The sequence below is a fragment of the Aythya ferina genome (assembly GCF_964211825.1).
Source record: "Aythya ferina genome assembly, chromosome: 1".
NCBI classification, from domain to species: domain Eukaryota; kingdom Metazoa; phylum Chordata; class Aves; order Anseriformes; family Anatidae; genus Aythya; species Aythya ferina.
In genome coordinates, this window is record NC_140296.1 from 22,115,295 (window position 1) to 22,137,194 (window position 21,900).

Sequence of the window (21,900 nt, forward strand, 5' to 3'; positions counted from 1 at the left end):
TCCTCCAGTGACATCCCTTCGTGCAGTCGGAAGAGAGGTGGTGGAAAGGCATTTTCCCTGATGATAACAGATAAGAAAATCTCTCTCTCTCTTGCATCTAGTCTCAGACTATAAATTTTAATACGGTAGACTTCATCTCCTGCTCGTCTAAGAGCTCCCATAGGAGTCACGCAAGCACATCGTCAGCGGTCCCCGCAGGGCATGTAACCAGAGAAGAAGCCTTCCTGGCTTCTGTCTTCCTTTTCTCTGGTTCATGTGCAAGGAGATATGACTTCCTAGAAGCCATCTGACAGAACGAGTGTGGCTGAAATAAATAGCTGAGATACAATGATACAAAAATCAATACCATAATGAATTACATTGTCCAGAGCTATCAATTAGCCTTGGATGCATTGGACAGCTAGCACTTAAGGACAAGTCATTCTTTAAGTGATTACAATAGCTATTAAAACCCTAGCATTATTCAGAAAGAGATGGGGGTTTTTAACTCCTTGATTATACCCGTTAGGCTAGCCCACATGTACATATTCTTATCCCTGACCTTTTAAAAGAGCTTCATTTTATCATCAATGATACCCATTAACTGGGGCTGCTGACAAACACGTGGCAGAAAATCAATACTGGTTTACCAGCTGTAATAGTCTTTTGCTGTAGGGCACTATCCAAATACTCAGCAGCATTCAGATACATTTAGCAATTCTATGAGAACAGCTACAAAGACATAATCCCTGCCTGAGAGACCAGGTGGTAATCAAACTGTCCTCTAAAAAGAGAAACTAAATGCACTTAGGACTATTTACTTAAAAATGAGATCAATAAGACAGGTTATGTAAAATTCTTACACGGCACTGACTTACATGGAGAGTGTCAACCTGCTTCTCCCATCTCATAACAAAGATATTCAACGAAACTGAAAAGTCACTGAATTAACCTTATTTTAATGCAATGTACAATTACTTAGTGGAAGTCACTGAGGTGACTCAGGTCTGAGTCAAGCTTGGCAGAAGGCAGAACAATGCTGGATGTTTAAAGGAATAGCAAAATAACTCAAGTAATGGCTACAGAAATCACTAGATCATACCTACTTCTTACAGTATGTACCTTTAGAATGCATTTGTAACTATTGCTAGGCTAAAATCTTCTGGTCTGATTTGGCAGTTCACTTTATATTGAAAATAAGCAAATGAAAATATCCCAGACCTCTACTTTTTGTGGAATTAACCTGAAATGGGAAAATGAGGGGGTGTTCCTTATTTTGTTTTTTGTTTGTTTTGATGATGCTAAATTTACATTTGTCTTCTACCCTGACCTGATCTTTGTTGGGTTGAAGCAATTCTTCTTTTTAGGTCAGTGTAAACACTCTCTGAGTTAGCATTTCCTGTTAGGCTTCCTTTCCAACCTGGTACGTTTCCCTCGCTAGGACTTCCTTCAGATTGCTGCTTTCAGAGCTCACCACATGCTCCCCAAGTCATACCCCCACCTTTCCAGCCAGAGCAAGAACATCACTCGGGCAAGCTTGCTCTTCCCATGTAATGCACCTTTACCTTGTACTGTGACATACGCTGAGCTCTCCACAGACCCTCTTAGGTTGGTGGCTATGCACTGGTAAAGTCCTTCATCCTCCTCTTTTACTCTTTCAATAAACAACATTCGGCTTCCGGGCCCTAAAATTATTCCTGTGAAATTAAATATTTTGCAATGAGCGGTAGCCAGGGGATAAACAAAAACAGACACTTGTGTAATAATATCTGCTTCAAGTTTTTCCCAAAAGAAATCTGAGCCGTAGACTGCACAGCGCAGTGTTCTCTGCAAGAGAGCCAAATATGCTTGGAAGCTTTGGGAACCTTTTGGAAATTAGAGTTTACAAAACACTTGTGTGAGTGAAAAAGCTCAGCCTAAGGGAATTAACCTGGGAGCAGTTGGTATCTCGTGTACTGATTAGCACTGTGGTTGGACACTCGTCCAAGCGAGCTCCATAACATGTCTCCAAGTTTTAGAAAATGGGTGGTCTGTCCGCTTACCACTGCACTCACAAGAGCAGTTCCTTTGCAGAAGCAGTTCCAGCTTTGAGCAATCCCAAGCCCCAACTCACTTGCTCATGTGGCAGGGGACATTGGGCCCCTTCTCAGAAGGAGCACAGCCAATGCAAGGAAAGGTCCCATGAGGTGTACCCTAAATCACAGGAGTTACCTGAAGTTTTCAACACCTCTCTTATTCCAGCTGAGTTGACCCTTAAGCCAGCCTGGGTGATATTCCAGCAAGCAAGGAAGGGGCAGGCAGCAGATTTGGCCTTAGCCTGCCTTTCAAGAGTGATACAGGCAGGAAATGTGCAGTCAAGTACACACTTGTGCGTTTGGCTCCATCTGAACCACAGTCCCATTGAAGTGTACTCCCACCAGCTATTCCAGGCAGCTCACTAAAGTGCTCTGACCTACCCTGTAGAAATGTCTTCCTGGATCCTAACCTCATGTGTTGCATTACGCCCAAGTTAAGCACATAACATCCATTCTAGACAACAGTGTGAATAATGCACACTACAACTATGCGGCCGTGGTAAAACTTCACAGAATCTGGCTGTATATAAAGTTCAGTGACTGTGTTGGAAATCTGTGCATACTTGCAATTCACTTTGACAAATACGCAGTTTTTTCTGTTGCCTTTACTCATGCCATAGCAATTTCCAATAAGACAAGACAGAACATCAAATACAAACTTTCTAAAATGCTGGTATTTAAGACTACACAGGGTTCAAGTTTCTACAGACCAAACCTCCTGAACCATTTTTGTAGAGCCCATAACATGACCTCATTGTGTGCTCCTGATTTGAATGTGCATGAATTTGCATGAGAAAGGTTTTCCTTTTTCCCCCCATCATTCATTTCCACCTGAAATCTCCAAGGATTGCTTCCATATCAGAGCTGGACGTGTAGCCTAAACTGATATTTGAAGCTAATTTGGACACAGCAGAAAACATCTCCCAGTTTTTTTCCTGCAGTAGCAGCATGCCACCTGGGAGGCTGTTCCTTTCTGCTGCATGAAACATGGATTCCCCTGGTTCAGGCAGACACATTTCAATTTTAGGGACTGCAGAGAAGGAATTAGCCTGGCAATTGGGCTGTGAATCTAGAACAAACTTTGCATGTCTGGCCAGAGACTTCCCCTGGTACTCATACACACCTCACTCAAGCCTGGTTTTCTCCTGCCTATCTGTACTCTGGCCAAGACACCTGGTCTTTAGGCTCCCTCTATAGTAAATGAAGAGAAATAAAACAAGCCATCTGGAGGTGACTTCTAAAATGCAAAATGAGATATTTGTATCTATATTTTTCCCTCTGACTTCACAGTGGCCTGATGTGTCTACAACTACAGCTTGGTTGACATTTTGGAGTGCAAATGGTCACTGAAAGTACACAGGGCACAACAAAAAGTCTGTACAAGGTGGGGAGACATACAGAGCTCTCACCTGATTCTTGGTGTATTTCCTCATGGTTTTTAAGCCAGGTTATCTGGGGCTCAGGGATGCCACGAACCTGGCACTCCAACATTGCAGAATTACTGGTGTTCACCGTCTGATCCATGAGCTGCCGCAGCAAGGCTGGTGCCTCTTGAGCTACGAGACAAAATAACACCTCTGTTTTACATTCCTGTAACCTTGGAGGCTTAATTATCCTCCCTGCCAGCCCTTTACTGATGTTAGAGACTGCTATGGCTGTTCTATCAAGTCATTTGTTCATAGATCTAATTTACTGCTCCAGTTTGTGTTCGATGAGTGCTGAATACTCCTGTTACTCAGCAGGGGAAGTTTGTGATGGCCAACAAATACCCAACGTTGAACTTAACAGATTTACTCAGTTCCATTATCAACCACACTGGTTTATCAAAAGCACCACCTTCCTATGAAAGCATCAGAAGAAGCAAACCATGAGACCAAAGTTGTCAACAATCAGCAGGACACCCTTGTAGCAGAGCATCACCGATGGGACTGCACAGTACACTGTGATACCCATGAATGTGAATTTTATCATTTACTTACTTTAAAGAACACAATTATGAACTGCATTCAGTAAGCCCACACAGCCAAAAATGAGAAACGATGAGCACAAAAGCATTGTTATGTGTCCCAATGTCTTCACAAATTCTTCCACTTCTGCGTCTCACATATTTGGCTGAGCACACCAAGGCTTGGCCAAACCACACCACTGCTCGCCTGCCAAAGCTGCTCTGGTGAGGAATGTACTCATGTCCTCCGGCAGCCCACGGATGCTGGAAACCCCCATGGCAGGGGCCAAAGCTGAATGCTAGCACGCCAAGCATCATAGCGACACCGCTCCTGTTTCACTTTAATCTACCAAAATCCAGGCAAACACAATGCAATAAAACACATCCATGACGTTTAGTGACAGTGACTATTGGGAGTGCGGCTCATCTGTACTGCTTCTGCTTGAGGGCTGAGCAGAAGGGCATTTCAAAAACACTCTGTAGGCATCATGTCAAAGTCATCCCGGAAAGAAGCAAAACAACAAATCCCTCTTATCCTCTTTTCAGCACTTTACCACTCCTTCCCCCATTTCATATGGCGCTGAAAGGCGTTCTGACAAAGACCAGGGTACTTGCAGTTTTTATGTGCATTATATGGTAACACGTCTCTGTCACACTGGCAACATTCACACGATTCTTTCTGGTATTTTGTTTCCTTAAAAGCAGTGGTGGAGAATCCAGAGAGCTCCTGAGAAATCTCACAGATGCACTGCAGATTCCCTTGAATTCCCCAGTCTCACAAGAACTGAATTATTTGCAAGTTTTCCTTTCAAGGATGTTGCCAGGATTAGTAGTCACTAACATGGTGAGACACACATTGTAAAATACAAAATAAAACAAAATAAAATAATAAAAAAAACCTCCCCTTGCAGATATTTTCTTGTGGACTGCAGTAGAGATCAATACACCACGTTCAAGTATAATACTGGCTGAATTTCTGACACTGTGTTTGGAAGATTACACTCTATCCTTTCACAAAAATTGACTGTCTGTAAGATATTTCCATCTTCACAATCATTATGTTACCAGCTGTGAATAAAAGCTCTCCTGAAATGTTAAGCACCTACGCACCACCAGCTTACACAGTGTTCATGAACCCCGCCGGACTAAAAGCTTTGTCACAATTTAATGTGGGCTACCTTTGCTATGCTCTTATCCCTTGAAATTAATCCAGCATAGTCATGAACCTGCAGTCTGGGGCTTTTCTGAGCCTTAAGTCTGTGATTTCCACGGGTAATGCTATTATTTGTTTACTTCACAGCAGACAATCTGTTCTCACTTCACAACATGCAATGCTCATGAGAGAGGCTGGACAGCAAATTCTTCACCAAATACCTACACAATGACGTGATCAACAAGCATTGCCTCACAGACAAGAAGACTTCCCCCTTCTCATTGACACCCTCCATGGTTTTTGCACATTCCTATTTTTCACAACAATCTGTCTATGAGCAGGCAACTTTTGACACACGTACACAAGCTGAGAAGATCCCCATGTTTTGCATTTATCAGCAATAAATGATGGACACCCCAGCCCAGACATCCAAAATGAAGGCGGACAAGATGACACAAACAAAGGCAAGCCACACATTCCATGGGTTATTTGTGATTAATTTTAATTTGTTTATAGCCATACACTAAAGTTGGGTTTTCATATTAAAAACTTTCTTTCTTAGAACTCAGATCCAGTCACCATTCACATACTTCCAATAATTTCTCTGCTGCAATCAGCTGATTTTTCAAGGATTCTGTCAACCTGAGGGTCAGGTTTGCAAGCCACCTGCTTTCTCCTCTCAGTTTTGCAGCGTAGCCATGGGGTGGGAGTTTCAAATGCAGGCTGTGTCTCCCTGCTCTGCTTGCCCCAAAGCTTCAGGGCTGGGTGCCAAGGGTCAGACTCTGCTCTCAGTTGCCCCAAGGAACTTCATGGTAGGCAGAGTTTGGCCCAGGGCAGTGACAAGGGGTCACAGCAGGGAGAAGGGGACGCTGGCGTCACAACACACAGCAGACCCAGGGTGGTATGGGAAGGATTTCCATTTCCAAAAGCAAACAATGGCAAGAGGGGAGAACACATTAAAGTCTGTTCATTTTGGGGTATACTTCCCGTTCTGTCCATTTTTTGCCCTTTGTTACTGTTAATGTTGTTTTTTCGCTTATTTTTATTAACCAGTACAAAAATATAAATACAAGCTTTAATTTTAACACTTAAAAAAAAAAAAAAAAAGAAAGAAAGAAATATAATTCACACCTTTCTCCCTAAATAATATATTACACAACAAAAGGCAGAGAAACTCCCCAAACCACTGAGGTTCCCCCATCCTCTGAGGACATCAAAAGTGACAGTAGTCTTTATCTGGCCACTGAGAACTGCTTTCCAGAGAGTAGTTTCTCTGTGCCTCCCAACAGAGGAGGCCCCACAGAGATTTCACAACGTCCTTGCACAGCGTGGCCTTCCGAGCACCAGTCAAGACCAGGCTGGCAGGATGTCCACCCAGCAGTAATGCACATCATTGCAATTCACAACCATTTCATGGAGGAGCAGGCTAATGACCTTTTTTTTTTTTTTTTTTTTTTTTGATCCACACTCATATTGCCTGGCAACTGGCTGCTACAAGTCATCACACTCCGGCTCCCAAGGCCATGGAAAATTCAGAACGTCCTGTCATCACCGCCCACCTTGCAATCAAACGTCTTCTCACAAAATAGCCTCATCAAAAAGGGGATTCTGTATTGTGATCCTTCTGAAGACTTGCAAATGCTAAAGAGCACATTTGCCCCGTTTTTAAGCCATCACCAATGATTTCACTTGCTTTTTAGGCATATTTTAGGAAAAAAAAGAGACCCAGGTCCCTTTGCAAGAACACATTGTTTCTGGAAGCCATCACACTAATAATGAACAAAAGAGCTACTGTATACAAGCAGGCTATAGGTGACATTTCAAGATATAAATGATTATTCTTTTCTTTACTCTGACAACTTCCAGGTTATCAATTGTTTTCTAAGCATTTTAGGCTCCATGAAGCTGGCATTATGGGGAAATGCTATTGTTTACCCTTTCACACTTGACAAAAGCAATTCCCACGTGAAAGACAAGTTTAGCCGTGGGACACAGTCTCGATACCTAAAGGAGGAAATAGTCTGGTGAGTTCCCAAGCACAAGAAACTGTCATGTTGTCACCCTCTATTTTAAAAGCACAGCCACTTTGTTCCTTCGCTGTAGCTATTTTGGTCACTACGGTCTGTTTTGTTATGGCTTATGTAAATGCTATATGAATGATCAATCATAAATGTAACCCAAAATAATAAAAGCTATGCATTGTAAAAAAATAAAGTTATCAGATCTATTAAAAATAGTAACTTCTTCCTTATACAGAATTTATAATACACAGAAACATCTCATAGCAAAATTGTGACGAAGGAATTGAAAAGGGAAACAATCACAAGGAAGTTTAAGGTTGCCCTTAATTCTCCTTCAGCAGTTTAGTTGGTTCTTAATCCCCATAATAAATCCAATTGTCATTTGATACCAAAAGCAATGAATATTTTTAATGGCTTCAGTTTTGAACCTCTATTTTTAAAAAACATATTAAACATCTCACTGTGCTGGCTGCAACCTTGTCAGTCATGTTAGTGGGATATTTCTCTTTTAATAAAATAATTACAACATTACAAATTCCTGTATGTTCAGGCCAGGAACAATACTCATGCTTTTTATCATTAGCTTTTTACATTAGTGCAGAACTGACTTTAAAAATTGACCAACACAGCAACTGGAAATCTACCTGGATTTATTTGGAGAAACACAGTTCACGTCTGTCAGTTTTTAAATCATCATTATTATAAATGATATTATAGGTCTGTGCATTATATCAACATTTTTATTTCTTCCCTGCATACTTCCTTTAGAAGATACTTTTTAAGATTAATGTACTTTAGTGTAGAAAATAATTTCAAATAAATAAGCATTAGAACTTGCTCAGCAGGTAATATTTATAAGTCCATCAAGATCAGATTAAAATAAAAAATATATAGTCCAGTCAATCTCAAACTGAGTTGTGCTCATTCTGCACATTAAAGTTAACTTATTAAATGTCCGTTGTTGACTGAAAACAGCAGTTTTTAAAGTTAATCAGTTTATTCAGCTTTGACACTTTTGACGAGGCCGATATCAAAGTGGAAGAAAAGATTGATCCAAAGTTTTCCTGATCGCTCAGTAGGAGACACAGCAAAAGAAAAAAAAACAACATGCAAAATGTAGCACAGGGGATCTTCCAAACCCCAGCTTCCACGTGCTTTGTCAAAGCAGAAAACACCCGTCTGAACTCAACTGGAAGCTCATGCGATATGATTTTGTTTGCTATTCCTCCTATGTCCAACCCATGGGGGAATGTGCACCACCTCAGGGCCTGAAAGGTAGCAACAGCAATAAAAAATCAAGATGATATGAGACACCTGTTACTGTTTAATGAGTCCTTTAATGTTTTACATTGCTTTGTGTTGTACAATCATTCCTTGTGCTCTTATATTTGAGGATCCGAGAGTAAACAGCCTTTTTGTTGCAGTGCTCACCTCTGATTGTAACGTCTTTCTTTTGAAGCACTTCTTTCCCCGTGTATATGTTCCTTGCTCGGCAGATATAGGTGCCTGAGTGTGCCAGGGAAACGTTCTTGATGGTCAGAGTGAGGGTGATGGAGTACTCCTTGTTGAGGGCCCTTCTTGATTTCGTTTGGTTGTTGACTGTCCTTGGTAAAATCCAAGCGATGTCTTTGTACAGGAATTTGTTGGCCGAACAGGACAATACCAAATTCTCTCCTTCAATGGGCATTTTTTCCAAATTAATGTGGAATCCACTCGGTACATCTGTCAAAAATCAAGAACGCCCTTTAGTTTATGTGAAATGAATGAGCCTAAATTAACACGAAATATATTTTCCCCTTTATCAGGAAGCCTTTGAACTAATCAATGTCGTTGTCTTCCTGCTGAAGTCTCTAATCTTTCCTTTCATATGCTAGGCTCTAGCTATTCTTATAATTTGTCTTAGAGCTATGAGACACTTGGGCTTGGACATCAGCTCATGTAAACTGAAGCTGCTCTTGGAAGTATCGAGCTTGTATAAATGTTATGCCAAGTTAAGACAGACTGGGGCAAGGTACCAAATTATAGACAGCATGCTGGGACTGTGAAAAAAGACAGAAATTCTTGTCTCAGCTGCAGCCTGTGAACTGTGTGAGAGAAGATGAATATCTAGAAGGCGAGAGAAAAATTCTGCAGTTCATCACGCTTGGATATATTTCCTTTTTATTTGTGAGTGGTCAGATAAGTTATGTCTTTTTTTTTTTTTTTTTTTTTTTTTTTTTTTTTTAGTATGATTAAGATCCAGAAAAAATATGGAATATGTGGTTACGTGCCTGAATTTCCCTCAGAACAGAGGTATTTATTCCATGCACGTAAAGCGTATCAGCCACCCAAGAGGAAAGCAGAATCAATACGCTCTGGCCTGGTGCCAACTGGGTGCAGGCAGTATCAAGGCAAAGATCACTCTATTCAGACTGCTTAGCATTAAACTTAGGTGAGTAACATCACCTGAGAGAAATCAAGGACCACTGCACCAAAGCATTTCCTCAGCATAAATATGACTTGAGTTTTAACAAGGATTTTGCATAGCAGATAGTTCAGGCAGGAACTGATTTAGCCAACAGGCTAAAAAGCCTGACTTGCAAAGACACACAGGTGGTTGGATGTAATGTTACAGCAGCCTCCAATGCCTTGAGAAGGGCCTGGAACCACGGCCTTCCTGGCCACCTCCTGGCCCTCTCCACTGGGGCTCAGCCATGCCGCCGGCCTAAGTGAAAGTAGAAGCAAGTTCCCGAGAGAAAACACTTCCAAGTTTTTCTCCTAGAATGCAACCTCTCTTGGTTTATTTGTAGCCAATATTCTGATAAAGTCATTTCCTTCTCCCTCCAGTGAAATCGGCTTTGGCCATTTTCAATTGTTCTCTCACTGCTAATTGCTACGGCACTTGGCTGTGAAGTTGCCTCAAGACCGTAAGATCGGTTTCATCTTACATAAGGGAGAATTATGCCTCCTTTTCTTGTCTCTTAGAGCATGAACAGCTCAACACAGACTTTCATTCAGCTTCACATTTGCCAGTGTCACTTCAGTCCTAACGTCACTGCGGCAGGGTGAAGAATATGTCCCCAGAGAACAACATCCCACACCCTCTTTCAGTAACCTCTTTCATTGATTGACCAATCCACCAGAAAGCTTCTTCTGACTCCCTAAATCCCAAATAATAACATTTTATACTGGATTTGTAATGAATTGTTCCTTTTATATTTTATTGTGGTCCTCTTTTTTTCCTCTTTCTGGCAAAGAAAACTATAAAAACCTTTAATGAATTTATTTATGACTACCATCATCACATTCTTTGATATGGAAGAGCATGTGGAAACAGATTCTGGTTTCAGTTCAGTATGTATCAATTGGAAGTGCCACTAAATTGAAAGAAACCTTTCCCTACAGGAGGTACAACATATTTAAAGTAAAACTTCAAAATGCAGACATCTACTAGCTTTGTGTATGAGCAAAAGTTTATAGTCATGGAATGACACAAGTACCTCCAGAAAGCAATGTAGCCTATTGTCTTCAGATGAGTCAAATTCCAGAGATCCCAGTCTCTCATGATTAATTATGAAGTGTTCTTGCATGACCAGTTTAGGTTTAGATACCCAACTTAATGCTTAAGTTAGATTAAGTGAATCCTGTGCTTGAATTGGTTGAAAAACATTGAATTCTGGAACATTTAAGTCCAACCAAGGTCCAAAGTTTTGATCTAAGAAATTGCTGCATCTTACTCACAGCGTATCTGAAATTGTTCTGATATGTATTAGGAAAGCCAGGGCACTGGCCTAGAATACTGATAATTTTTGGCTTTCACAGGTGCCAGTGCTCAGTAAAAGCTAGGAAGAGCCAAGTAAAACTCTGAAGATGGAACTAAAAATCCCCTGGGACTGAGGCAAGTGATCTATTTTTAACGTAGAAGGATAGCGTGCCAACAGAATAATATAGTTGTAACTACTTCCATGTTGTCAGGTCTGGAGCTCTTCCTAGATGTGTCTTCTGTGAAGAAAGACTATTTTCTGAATAAATCTATGGACAAAAGTAAAATGCACAGGATTCCAAAAGAATCGTTTGTTTAAAGGCTACAAGCCCCCTAATATATGACACCTCTCACCAATTGTTACCGTCTCAGGCTAGCTAAATAACATAGCTGGGAATAATGTAAAAGGGTTTTATTTACTTTAGTGATTTGAAGCTTCCTGTGGAAATAGCTCCCAGGTTTCCTGATGGAAGATTTTGTTTATCTTTGCCAAGCGCCATCAGGAATCTCAAAATAAAATGCGCTTAGTGACATTGGGAAACCAGGGAGATAAGGCAGAGCTGTTCCTGTTTCACCCTCTGTAATTGCAAACACACCCATGGGCCTGCTGTGTGCCAGCAAAACAGCCCAAAATGTAGGGAAAGGGGCAGGATGGAGCGAGTGGGGCTATCATAGTTAAATTTGGTATAAAGGTGTTGCAGAGACTGTTTCAGTATCAGCGAACAGGAATGCTCAGAAATCACCTTTCCATGTCACTTGTACATAAGGCTCACAGCTACTTTTGTCCCTAGAATGAAGATTTGGCTTTAGAAATAGGTCAGTGTGTCAATACCCCCAGAATTGCTTTCATTTGACAAAGGCAATAAGAAAAAGTTACTTCAGAGCCCATGGATTTCACGTCCTACACACTCAGGCACAAGGTACAAAACTCTACCATCCTCACACCTCCCTTGAACCCACATGAAACTTGCACTTCGAACCTAGAAAAATTATGAGAGATTTACAATAATTTAAAAGTGAGGGGTTGTTGTTACAGGGTCAACTCTACTACACTTTCTTGTTCGTATTTCCTCACAACTGCCTTCCCATGAAGGGGCTGACCGCAAAACTAGGTTTGCTGGGATGGGTTTTACCTCCCCATCACCTTCCCAGTGGTTTCTGCCTATAGAAAAGAGACTCCTCACACCAGCACAGTTTCTCCAGTGGAGCAAGCACTTTTCTTCATCCTCAAGGCATGACCAAGATAGACTCCAAGGAGAGGGATGTCTCCATCTGCTCTCTGGGATCCTTTATGTCCTGTCCCTCTTAAAAAGAGCAGCAGCTCCTCTTCCTACAAGGGATCACCATCTCTGTTTAGACACTTTCTGCTCTTACACTAGGTTTTGTGTGGTTCAGGCTGACTTCATGTGGCACCAAGAAACCCCTATAACGTAACTTAAACTAACCCCAGGCTGTCGCCCAAGATCAGTCGCCAAGAAAGTATTGGTTTTGAACTCATCAGAACAAAATGCTCTGCAGTGTCCTGCTCATTTCGTTCACATCCATCATCATTAGGGTCTCTTGTTTTTTAATTCTTTAGCATGTTATTTAGTGAATGAATGCTGGAGAAATGACGCATTTGTTTCACTGACGTGAAACACAGGCTGTTATCCAGCCACAGCAGTTTGGTCTCAGCCTGACAGAGGAAAATTATGATTACGCCATGCAATCAACTGAAGCGTTATGTGCACGACACAGAAAAATGAATCTAGCTTGATTTTTTTGGAAGAACAAAACAACAGCATTGTTTAAACAAGCTGCCTTCAATCAGTGCAACTGAGCGTCAGCGGATGAACAGGACTTTCCATGTCACACAATTGAAGTGCTCAGCTCCAGGAACTAAAAGGACAAATGCATTTCAACATCACCACCCTATATAGAAAGTTTGCCACCAGTGAAGATGTTAAGAATTTCCAAGCCATAATAAAGCAGCCACTCCTCTTTCTGAACACCAGCCAATACCAAAGTCTTCAAAGGAAAGTCATAATATTCTGCATGTTCTCATGCAAGCTCTGGTATCAAGGAGAAGGATTTCCTTCTATCCCTGGTCAAGATCTGAGACTGTGAGATCTAAGAAGGGAAACTAACTCCCTCATGTCACAACACTAAAACATCCAAAACTTTGAAGGGGAGATTTGCGTACTGCAAATCAAAGTTCAGCTTCATGTGGTTTCTTCCATGTGATGTTTCGAAGACTGAGGAGGAAGAGTTAGAGAAGGTCATATTCAAAGAGCAACAACCTCAATGAGTGTGTCTCAGTGACTGCTCAAAGCTATGTGGGAAGTCCTCACATGAATATACGAATACGGCCCAACTGGCACATTAATTTATGTAGAATTATGTGTCATTTTTAACCTTTCTGTTCAAACAGAAACAATGTAAGGGCAGGGAACAAAGCAAAACTGTGAGTTGAGAGCTGGGGCAGCAGTCATCTTTGAGCTGGCAAATGTTCTTGTCACATCCATTAACAGAACATGGAGATATTCGTCTTGTTTCCATGTTCTAACAAACAACCTGCTTATGCATCACTTATCTGTCTACATTTCAAGGACTACTTCTCCTGCTTGGTACTGAATTTATGTATTTATAGATAATTGGCTCTTTCTAAATGTGGAAGTGTACTATTACAGCCAGAACACTTCAAAAATATAATTTTCGGTCCACAAAATGGTGTGTGTTTGTGTGTGTGTGTGTATGTTCAGATAGGTCTTCTTCCTTTTTTTTTTTAAACAAATCTGGTGTTTGTCTATTCTCCCTTGGTAGTTTTCTGTAGTTAACAGTATGAGTTTCACTAACATTGTTCATCAGAATGATAAGCAGGAGATTGACAAGAAAAACAGATAAGAGAACCAGCAAAAATTAAAACATATACATTGAAATTACTTTTCCTTTTAGCTTCAAGATTATGATTTGTGGAATTAGGTATCAGAATATTTTAACCTTTCATCTTTTGTCATATTTCTGAATGGTTTTCATTTCTTTAATGACCTATTCTGAAAACTGTCATTAGCCTAAGTGCTCCATGAACTACTGCTTTGTAAACAAAACTAAAAATAAATCTTTCACGAGAAAACAAATCCTTTGTTTTGGCATCTGCAGACATTATGCTTCTAAATATTGCAGTAGTTATTATCTTAAACTTGTGTGTTTTTTTTTTTTTTTCCTTCTTTTTTTTTTTTTTTCAGTAATTCCTAAAGTTAAACTATTTAATTGTTTGTTTTTGAACCTGCAAATGCTTACATAGTTATGGATAAATAACTGGAAATATGCTCGTATACACAGCTAGCACGATGAGTCTTCTCAGTGTCATAGCCCAAATCCTATCCAAGGGCATACTTCTCAGAAGAGGGAGCAAAACTCTTCAGCTTGCACCCTGCCACTTTTCTACCTACAAATAGTCCCTGAGAGCTGTAAGAGGCCACCCAGGTACTCCTGGCCTCCCTCCCCTGGTACCTGTAGATGCTGGCACTGCTCTGGGCAGTGAACTGTGACACCTCCTGGTTGGGAGCAGGATGAGGCTGTAGACACAGTCGGTGTCACACATGATGCTGGTGTGTGAGAACACAGTACCACTGCACATACGGCAGGACTGCAGAGTCCAGGTGATTTAAAAGGAGGAAGTACAGGTTGCTATATCTGGGAGCAATTTGTGTCACTCTGGGGTATTTGATGAAGGCATGAGTCATTCACCAAACCTGGTGACCTTAGAAATACAGACCAGCTGCTGTGAGAAACAGGAGCACCAATAAGCATGGAATAAGTTTATAAGTGCACATATTGAAACAAGTCTCAAACTTTGGGATATGAAAATTCCATCACAGCCTGACAACTATAATCATAGGACTAAGAAGCATGTTTTGATCTAGTGGGGAATAGATCTTACCTGTTACAATAAAGCTGACATTTCTTTCAGCTTTTCCCACTTTGTTGGATGCCACGCAGCTGTAGATTCCAGAAGATTTGGCGTCAGCTACAACAAGAGTGCTGGCAGTCTGCGAAAGAAAGAAGAGATTCAGCTCTCGTTGGATCACGAGCTCAGTTAATACTTCCCTTCTCTTTTTTCTGAGTTGATAGTCCTATGATTCATTCAGTGGCAGGCACCACTGAAGCTATTTAAAGGAGGTATCACCACATAAAGTTTTGGAAAGGGTGGAAGAATAACAGGAAAAAAGCTCCTTGAGAGACCATTATATTATCAGAGCTGTCATAGCCAAAAATCTTTGAATGTATCTCTCAGGTTGATTTATCTCTTGGTGCTGATGTGATGATAAGCTACAAAACATTAAACATGACACAACGTGGTCTGCCTGAGGAAACAACCAGCCTGTAGGGCAGCCATGACTGCAAAGGGAATGGATGAGGAATGCCTCAGGCAGTTGGATAACACTGGGAAAAAGAGGTTTGGCACTATGTGCATTTGATTTCTCTTTCATTTTCTCCTGTAAGTGTTAGGTGAGAAATGACAGAGGCAAAGGAGAGGTTTACTCATCCTCTTTTGGACTATCTCCTCTTCTTGGATTTACTACTTCTTTTATTAAGTAATAATATGTTGAGTTTCTTTACATTGCACTCTAGCACCATCTTAAGAGGTTCACACATATTTTCACAAAGTAATATAACTTGCAAGATGAGACTTTGGAAGGCCAGAGGACAAAAGAAAGAACAAAACAAAACATTGTAATAGTAAGAGTTATACCTTCATGGTGATGGAAAGCCATGGTCTAATGTCTTGGGCACTAAGTGAGAGAAGAAAGTTATGCACAGGCAGCTGAGGTGTCATTCTGATATGGAACTGAGACATGGGGCATGCATAGGGGGCTCAGCATTAGGACTTGCTCTGAGATACAACAGTAGCTCAATTTTCTGTCTTTCTGTCCCCATTTTAGTTCTTTGGTAAAACGTGTTCTGACTGGAGTTATGGGCAGAACTGGGACAATGATGAAAGGAAATTGTGTGGCCATGGAATCCTGTTGCTTGGAACTGTTTGGCTTTTCTAAAAATCTTTGAAATAATTTCTCTGTAATTAATACATTCTTTTAGGTCTGTCTGATTGCTGCAGCTCAGAGAAAACCACAAGAGTGTGAGTCAGTACTAAATAAGGACCAGTTATCTACACTTTTACATAAGCTCTGGCTGAAAATTTGGGCTGCTTCTGCCTCTTACTCAGAGACTTCATGGCAGTCCCCAAACTACTTCCTGTACCCCTAAATAATACAGACCTTCTGTTTTCCCAAAAACATTATTTATTTGAAAACGTCTAATACTTTTCCTCCTATGCAAGCAAACACGGTGAAGTCAAGTCATTTAATTTTGGCCAAGGTATTTGTTTTAGAAAGCTGCCTTATGGCCACATCAAAACAACAAATGATGCTAATAGCACCTCTACCCTGTTAAGCCGTGCCAATGGCCAGCTACCTTTCTGCTAGTAAATTGCATCTCATTTTCAGCTAGAATTTTTCTAATCTATTTTTTTGGCTCTTCTGAAGGAGGGTTAGTAATACCAGATAGGTAATTACAGCCCTTAGAAGAATTCATACAATTTGGCTAAATTCAGTAGGCTGACCTCTATGAATTCCTAATTATAAAGCATGGGTCCAGCCCTGCCTGTATTTCGTCATTCTCTTTGAATTCCTTCCAGTTTTTAAATAAAGTGTGGACACAGGGTCCAGAGGCAGGATTCCTGCAGCTGTTTCATCCACACTAACTTGGGATGGAAGGAAGTCCCACAACATCTGCATGAGGGCCAACGTGGGTGGCTAAGAACTGCTTCTGCCATTCCCAGACTTTCCACAACAAAACCATTCTTTCTTATGTCACTCAACATTACCTCATGGCCCCTTTGCCCAGGTAGCAATGACCTGTTACCCAAAATGCACACTGAAGGAGAATGAGACTCTTCCTCTCTGACTCCAGGACATTATTGTTATTACTACTACTACTACTACTATTATTATCATTAATAATAATAATAATAATAATAATAATAATAATAATAATAATAATAATAATAATATCATTAGTGGTGGTGGTATCAAAGTTTATTTTGTCCTGACATTGTCAGGTATTAGTTTTTAATGAAAAAAATAATCTGAATTTTACTGTTCCAACCCACTACAATGTGATTATTACTTTTATTACATTGAGAATATCTCTTACAATCATACTCTAGCAGATAGACTATAATTACTGGCTTGAGTGCTAATAGATTATACTTTTACTTGTATATTAAATGATGATAGGTGACGTTGCCTGGGCACTGAAACCCAGAGATTTATACTTCTACCTTGTTCCCAGCATTGCTTTGGTTTTGAACAACTTGCATTGTCCCAAAAAATCCTCGAGCACAGGCTAAGGAACATTCCCAACTAGCAACTTGCATGTAACCACCACCTTCGGAGGGTAAGGGAGATAAATGTAATGAACACAGGCCCTATTATTGACTAATACAGAGATAGCCATAGTGTCTAGAAAAAGCAAGGCTGACTTTGCAACATAACAGAGTATTTTAGAGACAAATTGTCTCTGTGTAAATCTTTGAGCTCATAAATTAGTCATAAAGATAAGATAACATCTCTTTGAGCAGGTCGTGAGCCCTCCAGTGGTGCAATCTGCGTTCTGCACTGTGGATGCCAGCCAAAACCCACCAGAGAAGCGGTGTATACAAAACGAAGCGTGGCATGATTCTGTTTATTGAGTAATTATAGCTGTTGAGATCAGTCTGTTCTGTGTGGTTTCCCTATACAGCTATTGCTGCAAAAGGAACAAGAGAAAAAGTCTTCACAGCCTTGTGTTGTCTCTCTTTGCAACAGAGAGTTTCAGGCCATGGATTTGCAACCAGATAATGCACAAAAAGTCTGAATCCAGTTGCCATGATCAGAGAGAGAGAGGAAAAAATCCTTCCTGGCATGCCTGACATGTTGAGCCTTCTCCTCTGTCCACAAACTCCATTTGCCACCAAAGCTTCGATCCTTTCTGCCTCCTCCCTGCATCCATCCCAGCTGAAGCACTTTGCTACAGGCCCATTTCAGAGCCTGGGGAAGTGAATCACTCACTGCTGCTGCTTCTGCCAGCAAATAAAAGAGGCATAAAGCAGACATCCTGAGATGGAAGAGGAAGTTACAGATTTTCTCATGGTGGAAAGTGATGAGGAAAAGACTTGGGGGAGTGTACACAAAGTGCAAAGCAGTGTGCGTGGTCTTTGTGGTTGGAGGCAGGGCAGTCTGATGGTTCTCCTGGAGTGTCTGCTTGAATTTCTCTCATCCCATAGTAGCTTAGATAGAGGATTGCCACTGCTTCAGCTGATGGCAGTGAAGCAAGTGGAGGTTTCAGTTGGTAGCATGACTCTTAGAAAGCCTCTGTGCATATATATGCTCCATTCAGAGACTGTTGTACTAACTAGGAAATAAATGAAAATATGACCTCCTCACCCTCTTGGATTTATCTTTGGCTAAAGGAACATTATTTAGGAACACAAATGTTGAAATATTGGCAGTACACCATCAGATTATTCTGTTTATGCCAAAGACACATGATCTGTATGCCTCACGCTGGGAAGGACCATCAGTGCAAAACATCTGGACAACATGGTTAATCTTCAGGACCACCAATATGGCCACAGAACAAACTCTAAAATATCTTCAGTAGCAGGACATGAATATGTGCAGAATAACACTTCTTTCCCCAGGTCAGACAAGCAAGCAGAGCTTCAGTTTCCCTCTGTAGAGCTTCAGTTTCCTTCTTGAGCAGGCCGTGGGACTGAATGCATCCCTCTGACTCACAAGGAGGTTGCCCTACAGACAACTACACACCACCACAGACACCTCCTGTTCCCCTTCTCAGGCCGTACATAGAGTAAAGCAAGATTAGATTCACGCCTCCCCCACAGACCCAGGAAGGGAATGGGTTTCAGGAGTTGCAGCTCAGCAGAGGCAAGTGCCAAGTTCTCCTGGTTTTAATCTCACCAAGCGCTAGGCTCTGCTGGCACCTCCAAGTCATCTATTTAAATGTGTTGACAGAATTTCTAGTAGCACTCAGGAGGGCCTCAAGAGAAGTTACAATGTGCTGAAAGAGAGGCAGGCTACACTCCCAGTGCTATCTTTAGCCTGGCTTCCTAGGAAGATCACACTGTCTGCCCATCCATCTGTCTGCCACTCCTCTGTCCTCGGTAATTTTTTAACCCATTGCCTGCGTTCAACCAAAATTGACAGATAATCTCAAAGTTCAAAAGTTCTCCTATGTTTTATGGGAACTATATGTTGGGTAGAGGAGAAAGACTAAAACAAGTGCTGCTGTAATGAACTAAACTGCTCTTTCTTTTATTTTGGGTACCAGCTGGCCAATCAGCATGGGTGTACGGGCTAGTCAGAGGGCACATACGGGGACTCAGGACAAGCAGAACATGTGCTGCCTCATCTCATCAGTAAGGAGGGGACATGGGAGAGAGCTAGAGCCTTAGGGCTTGGCATAGAAGGCACAGAAGAGATGGAGTTGTCCTATACTCCAAGGCCACACCTTATAGGTCATGTCCAAGAGGGACTGACTCTCCACCTTGATGTTGGACTGCGACAGTTTCTAACATTACCTGCAGATAGCATGTGTTAGAAGGACCCATTATTGCCAGCCAAACCAGAGATGGACAAGTGCAAGCCTGGCTTTGGTCTTGTAGAACCTTCTTACAGGGTCATTACTTTCCACTTGTCCTAAAATCAGGTGGCTTTATCACTTGCAAAGGATGGGACCACTAAAAATTTGTGTCAGTAAGGTATTAGGTATGCATAGGAAAAAAAAAGGCCATACATATATATATATGAATAAGCACAACTTCACGTATTAGTATTCTTTATACCAACTGCCCTTCTGTCTACTATCTCCTTCCCTGAATTTTCTCATCCTTTCTTCTTGGCCAACACCTTCTACTCTCGTACATCTGAATCCACCTTCTTAGCCATCTTCTGTGCATTCTCCATCCCCAGGATCTTTGTCCAGTCTCTCCTGCAACTCCCTGTCCCTGATATACCTGTACAAGGAGTACTACCTCCTTCTTTCAAAGCTGTTGATTATCCAATGTGTGGTTAATCCAATGAATGCACACACAGGAGGGAATATGCATATACTGCAGTGGTACCAATGAACACCTGAGATCTTTGCATCTCATTATTGGAGGTCATTCACAAGTCAACATTTTAAGAAACCACTGATCAGGCTAATAGTAATCATAATCATAATCAATATTAGCCCTGAGCTATAGTTAGGAGATAGCTTTGGGTAGGAACACTGAGAAGTGATGGTTTTTAGCAGTTGAATGACAAGAGAGTGCCTGAGATCTGTTCACATGATAAGCCTAAGAATAGGTCAGTTTTGTAGGAAGTCACCAAAAATGTCCAAAAATAAAGAGAATGAAAATTTGGATGGGGAAATCAAATCACTTCAGGAGTTGTTTTATGATCAAGTATTATGACTTCTGTTACAAACTTCTTCCATTATGCTACTTGTGTTTCTCAATGTCTGTTTAGAGAGGCTTCAGCGGAAATGTTACTAAAACACTGTTGTCACAGTTTCTCTGTCACCAGAAGAATAATGCAGAACAGGCTTCCTGAGTTACTTTAACCATGCAGACATGAGGTTTGAAGTTTTTCTAACTTTAAATATATACTTGTGGCTACCTGGATAACCACAGACAAACAAACATCCAATCAACCTACCGCAGAGAAAGGCCAACTTTTGGAAGGATTCATATACTGCACATACAGGAAACTAAGGAACTGGCATGAGGTCTCTAACCAAGGTGAAAGTGGCTACCTTTATTGATAAAAGAAACCTTTTGACCTTTCCTTGTTCATCTCTTTCCTTGATTACAATAATCTCATCCGGTGGTCACCCCCATTTCTGCTTTCATGCTAACCCAAAAGTGTAACTTTTTGAGACTCTTCATCCATTTCCTACTGCTTTGTCTCCTACTACTTTGTTGTTCCCATTGAGCTTTGAGATTGTTTGTACCATGCTTGCTATGCTCGGATGTGGAAGTGGGGTAGACACTCTGTTTAGATAGCAGGACTCCATTGATGTGGAAGTGCCTCGGCGAGCTGTTCTTAGCTGTGTGCAGTAGCAGAACTGCTCACAGTAGCAGTTCATCAGAGCCAGACGCTTGTGATGACGTGCTGCATTCAGTGAGCTCAGTGCTATTAACAGTTTTACAATACCCCCAGCACATGAGGAAGGGTTTTGTCTGAACTCTGTCCCTTGGAGTTTGCTCCAGGAGACCAAGAATGACTCTTGGACTGCAAAGAGTGAAAAGCTATAGACTCCCACAGAAAAAAAAAAATAAAAAAATAAAAAAATTCCTGGATGCTCTAGAGCAGCTGTGTGCACACAAATCATGCAACTCACTGTTTGGCCAGGAACCCAGGCTTAGAGAGCATTTTCTACTTACAATAGCATTCCAGCTGTGCTTGAAAAGCTACGGAAGAGCAGCAGAAATGAAGAAACCTTTGAAAAGCGTTTCTCAGAAGCAGAGAGAATTCACTTCAAGCTAAGAACTTGAAAACTATAGATGACATGCATATTTCCAGCATGGATGGCATGCAAAGCAGAAGCCAGGCAGAAGTATCTATCTTCAAGCTGCATTCTTCCTAACAGCACGACAACCAGGTACACTTAAAAAAGATGGGCAAACAGATTGTTTCACTCGCCTGCCCTTCCCCATTGGAAGCAAAAAGGATAAAGCAGTACAAGACAGACCTTTCTTAGCTGAACTAAACAGCATGAAGACAAGTAATAACAGGAGAGCTGCTACATTTCACTGTAAAAATTTCCATGTAACACATGCAGAGATCATCCCTTGGTTCATTTCTGGGCATCCTTTTTTAAAAAAGGGGCAGCTTGCCAAAGACTTCAAACAAAATCTGCAGTTCTGCTGCAAGGACCCATTATTAGCATCTTCCTCTGGG

The 21,900-nt window shown here is 41.2% G+C and overlaps 1 protein-coding gene across 3 annotated transcripts in view; it reads right to left on the bottom strand.

The window, feature by feature from the left end:
• Positions 1 to 21,900, bottom strand: part of FLT1 (fms related receptor tyrosine kinase 1) — a 108,233-nt gene that overhangs the window by 31,907 nt on the left and 54,426 nt on the right. For 2 of the 3 annotated variants that reach the window (XM_084529132.1, XM_084529133.1), the window contains exons 12-15: positions 14,838 to 14,946; positions 8,605 to 8,895; positions 3,464 to 3,610; positions 1,545 to 1,676 (exon numbers count right to left, since the gene is read on the bottom strand). In XM_084529132.1, coding sequence (XP_084385258.1) covers positions 1,545 to 1,676; positions 3,464 to 3,610; positions 8,605 to 8,895; positions 14,838 to 14,946 — 679 coding nt within the window. The remainder of the gene's footprint in view (positions 1 to 1,544; positions 1,677 to 3,463; positions 3,611 to 8,604; positions 8,896 to 14,837; positions 14,947 to 21,900) is intronic. The other variant, XM_084529134.1, reaches the window with a different exon arrangement.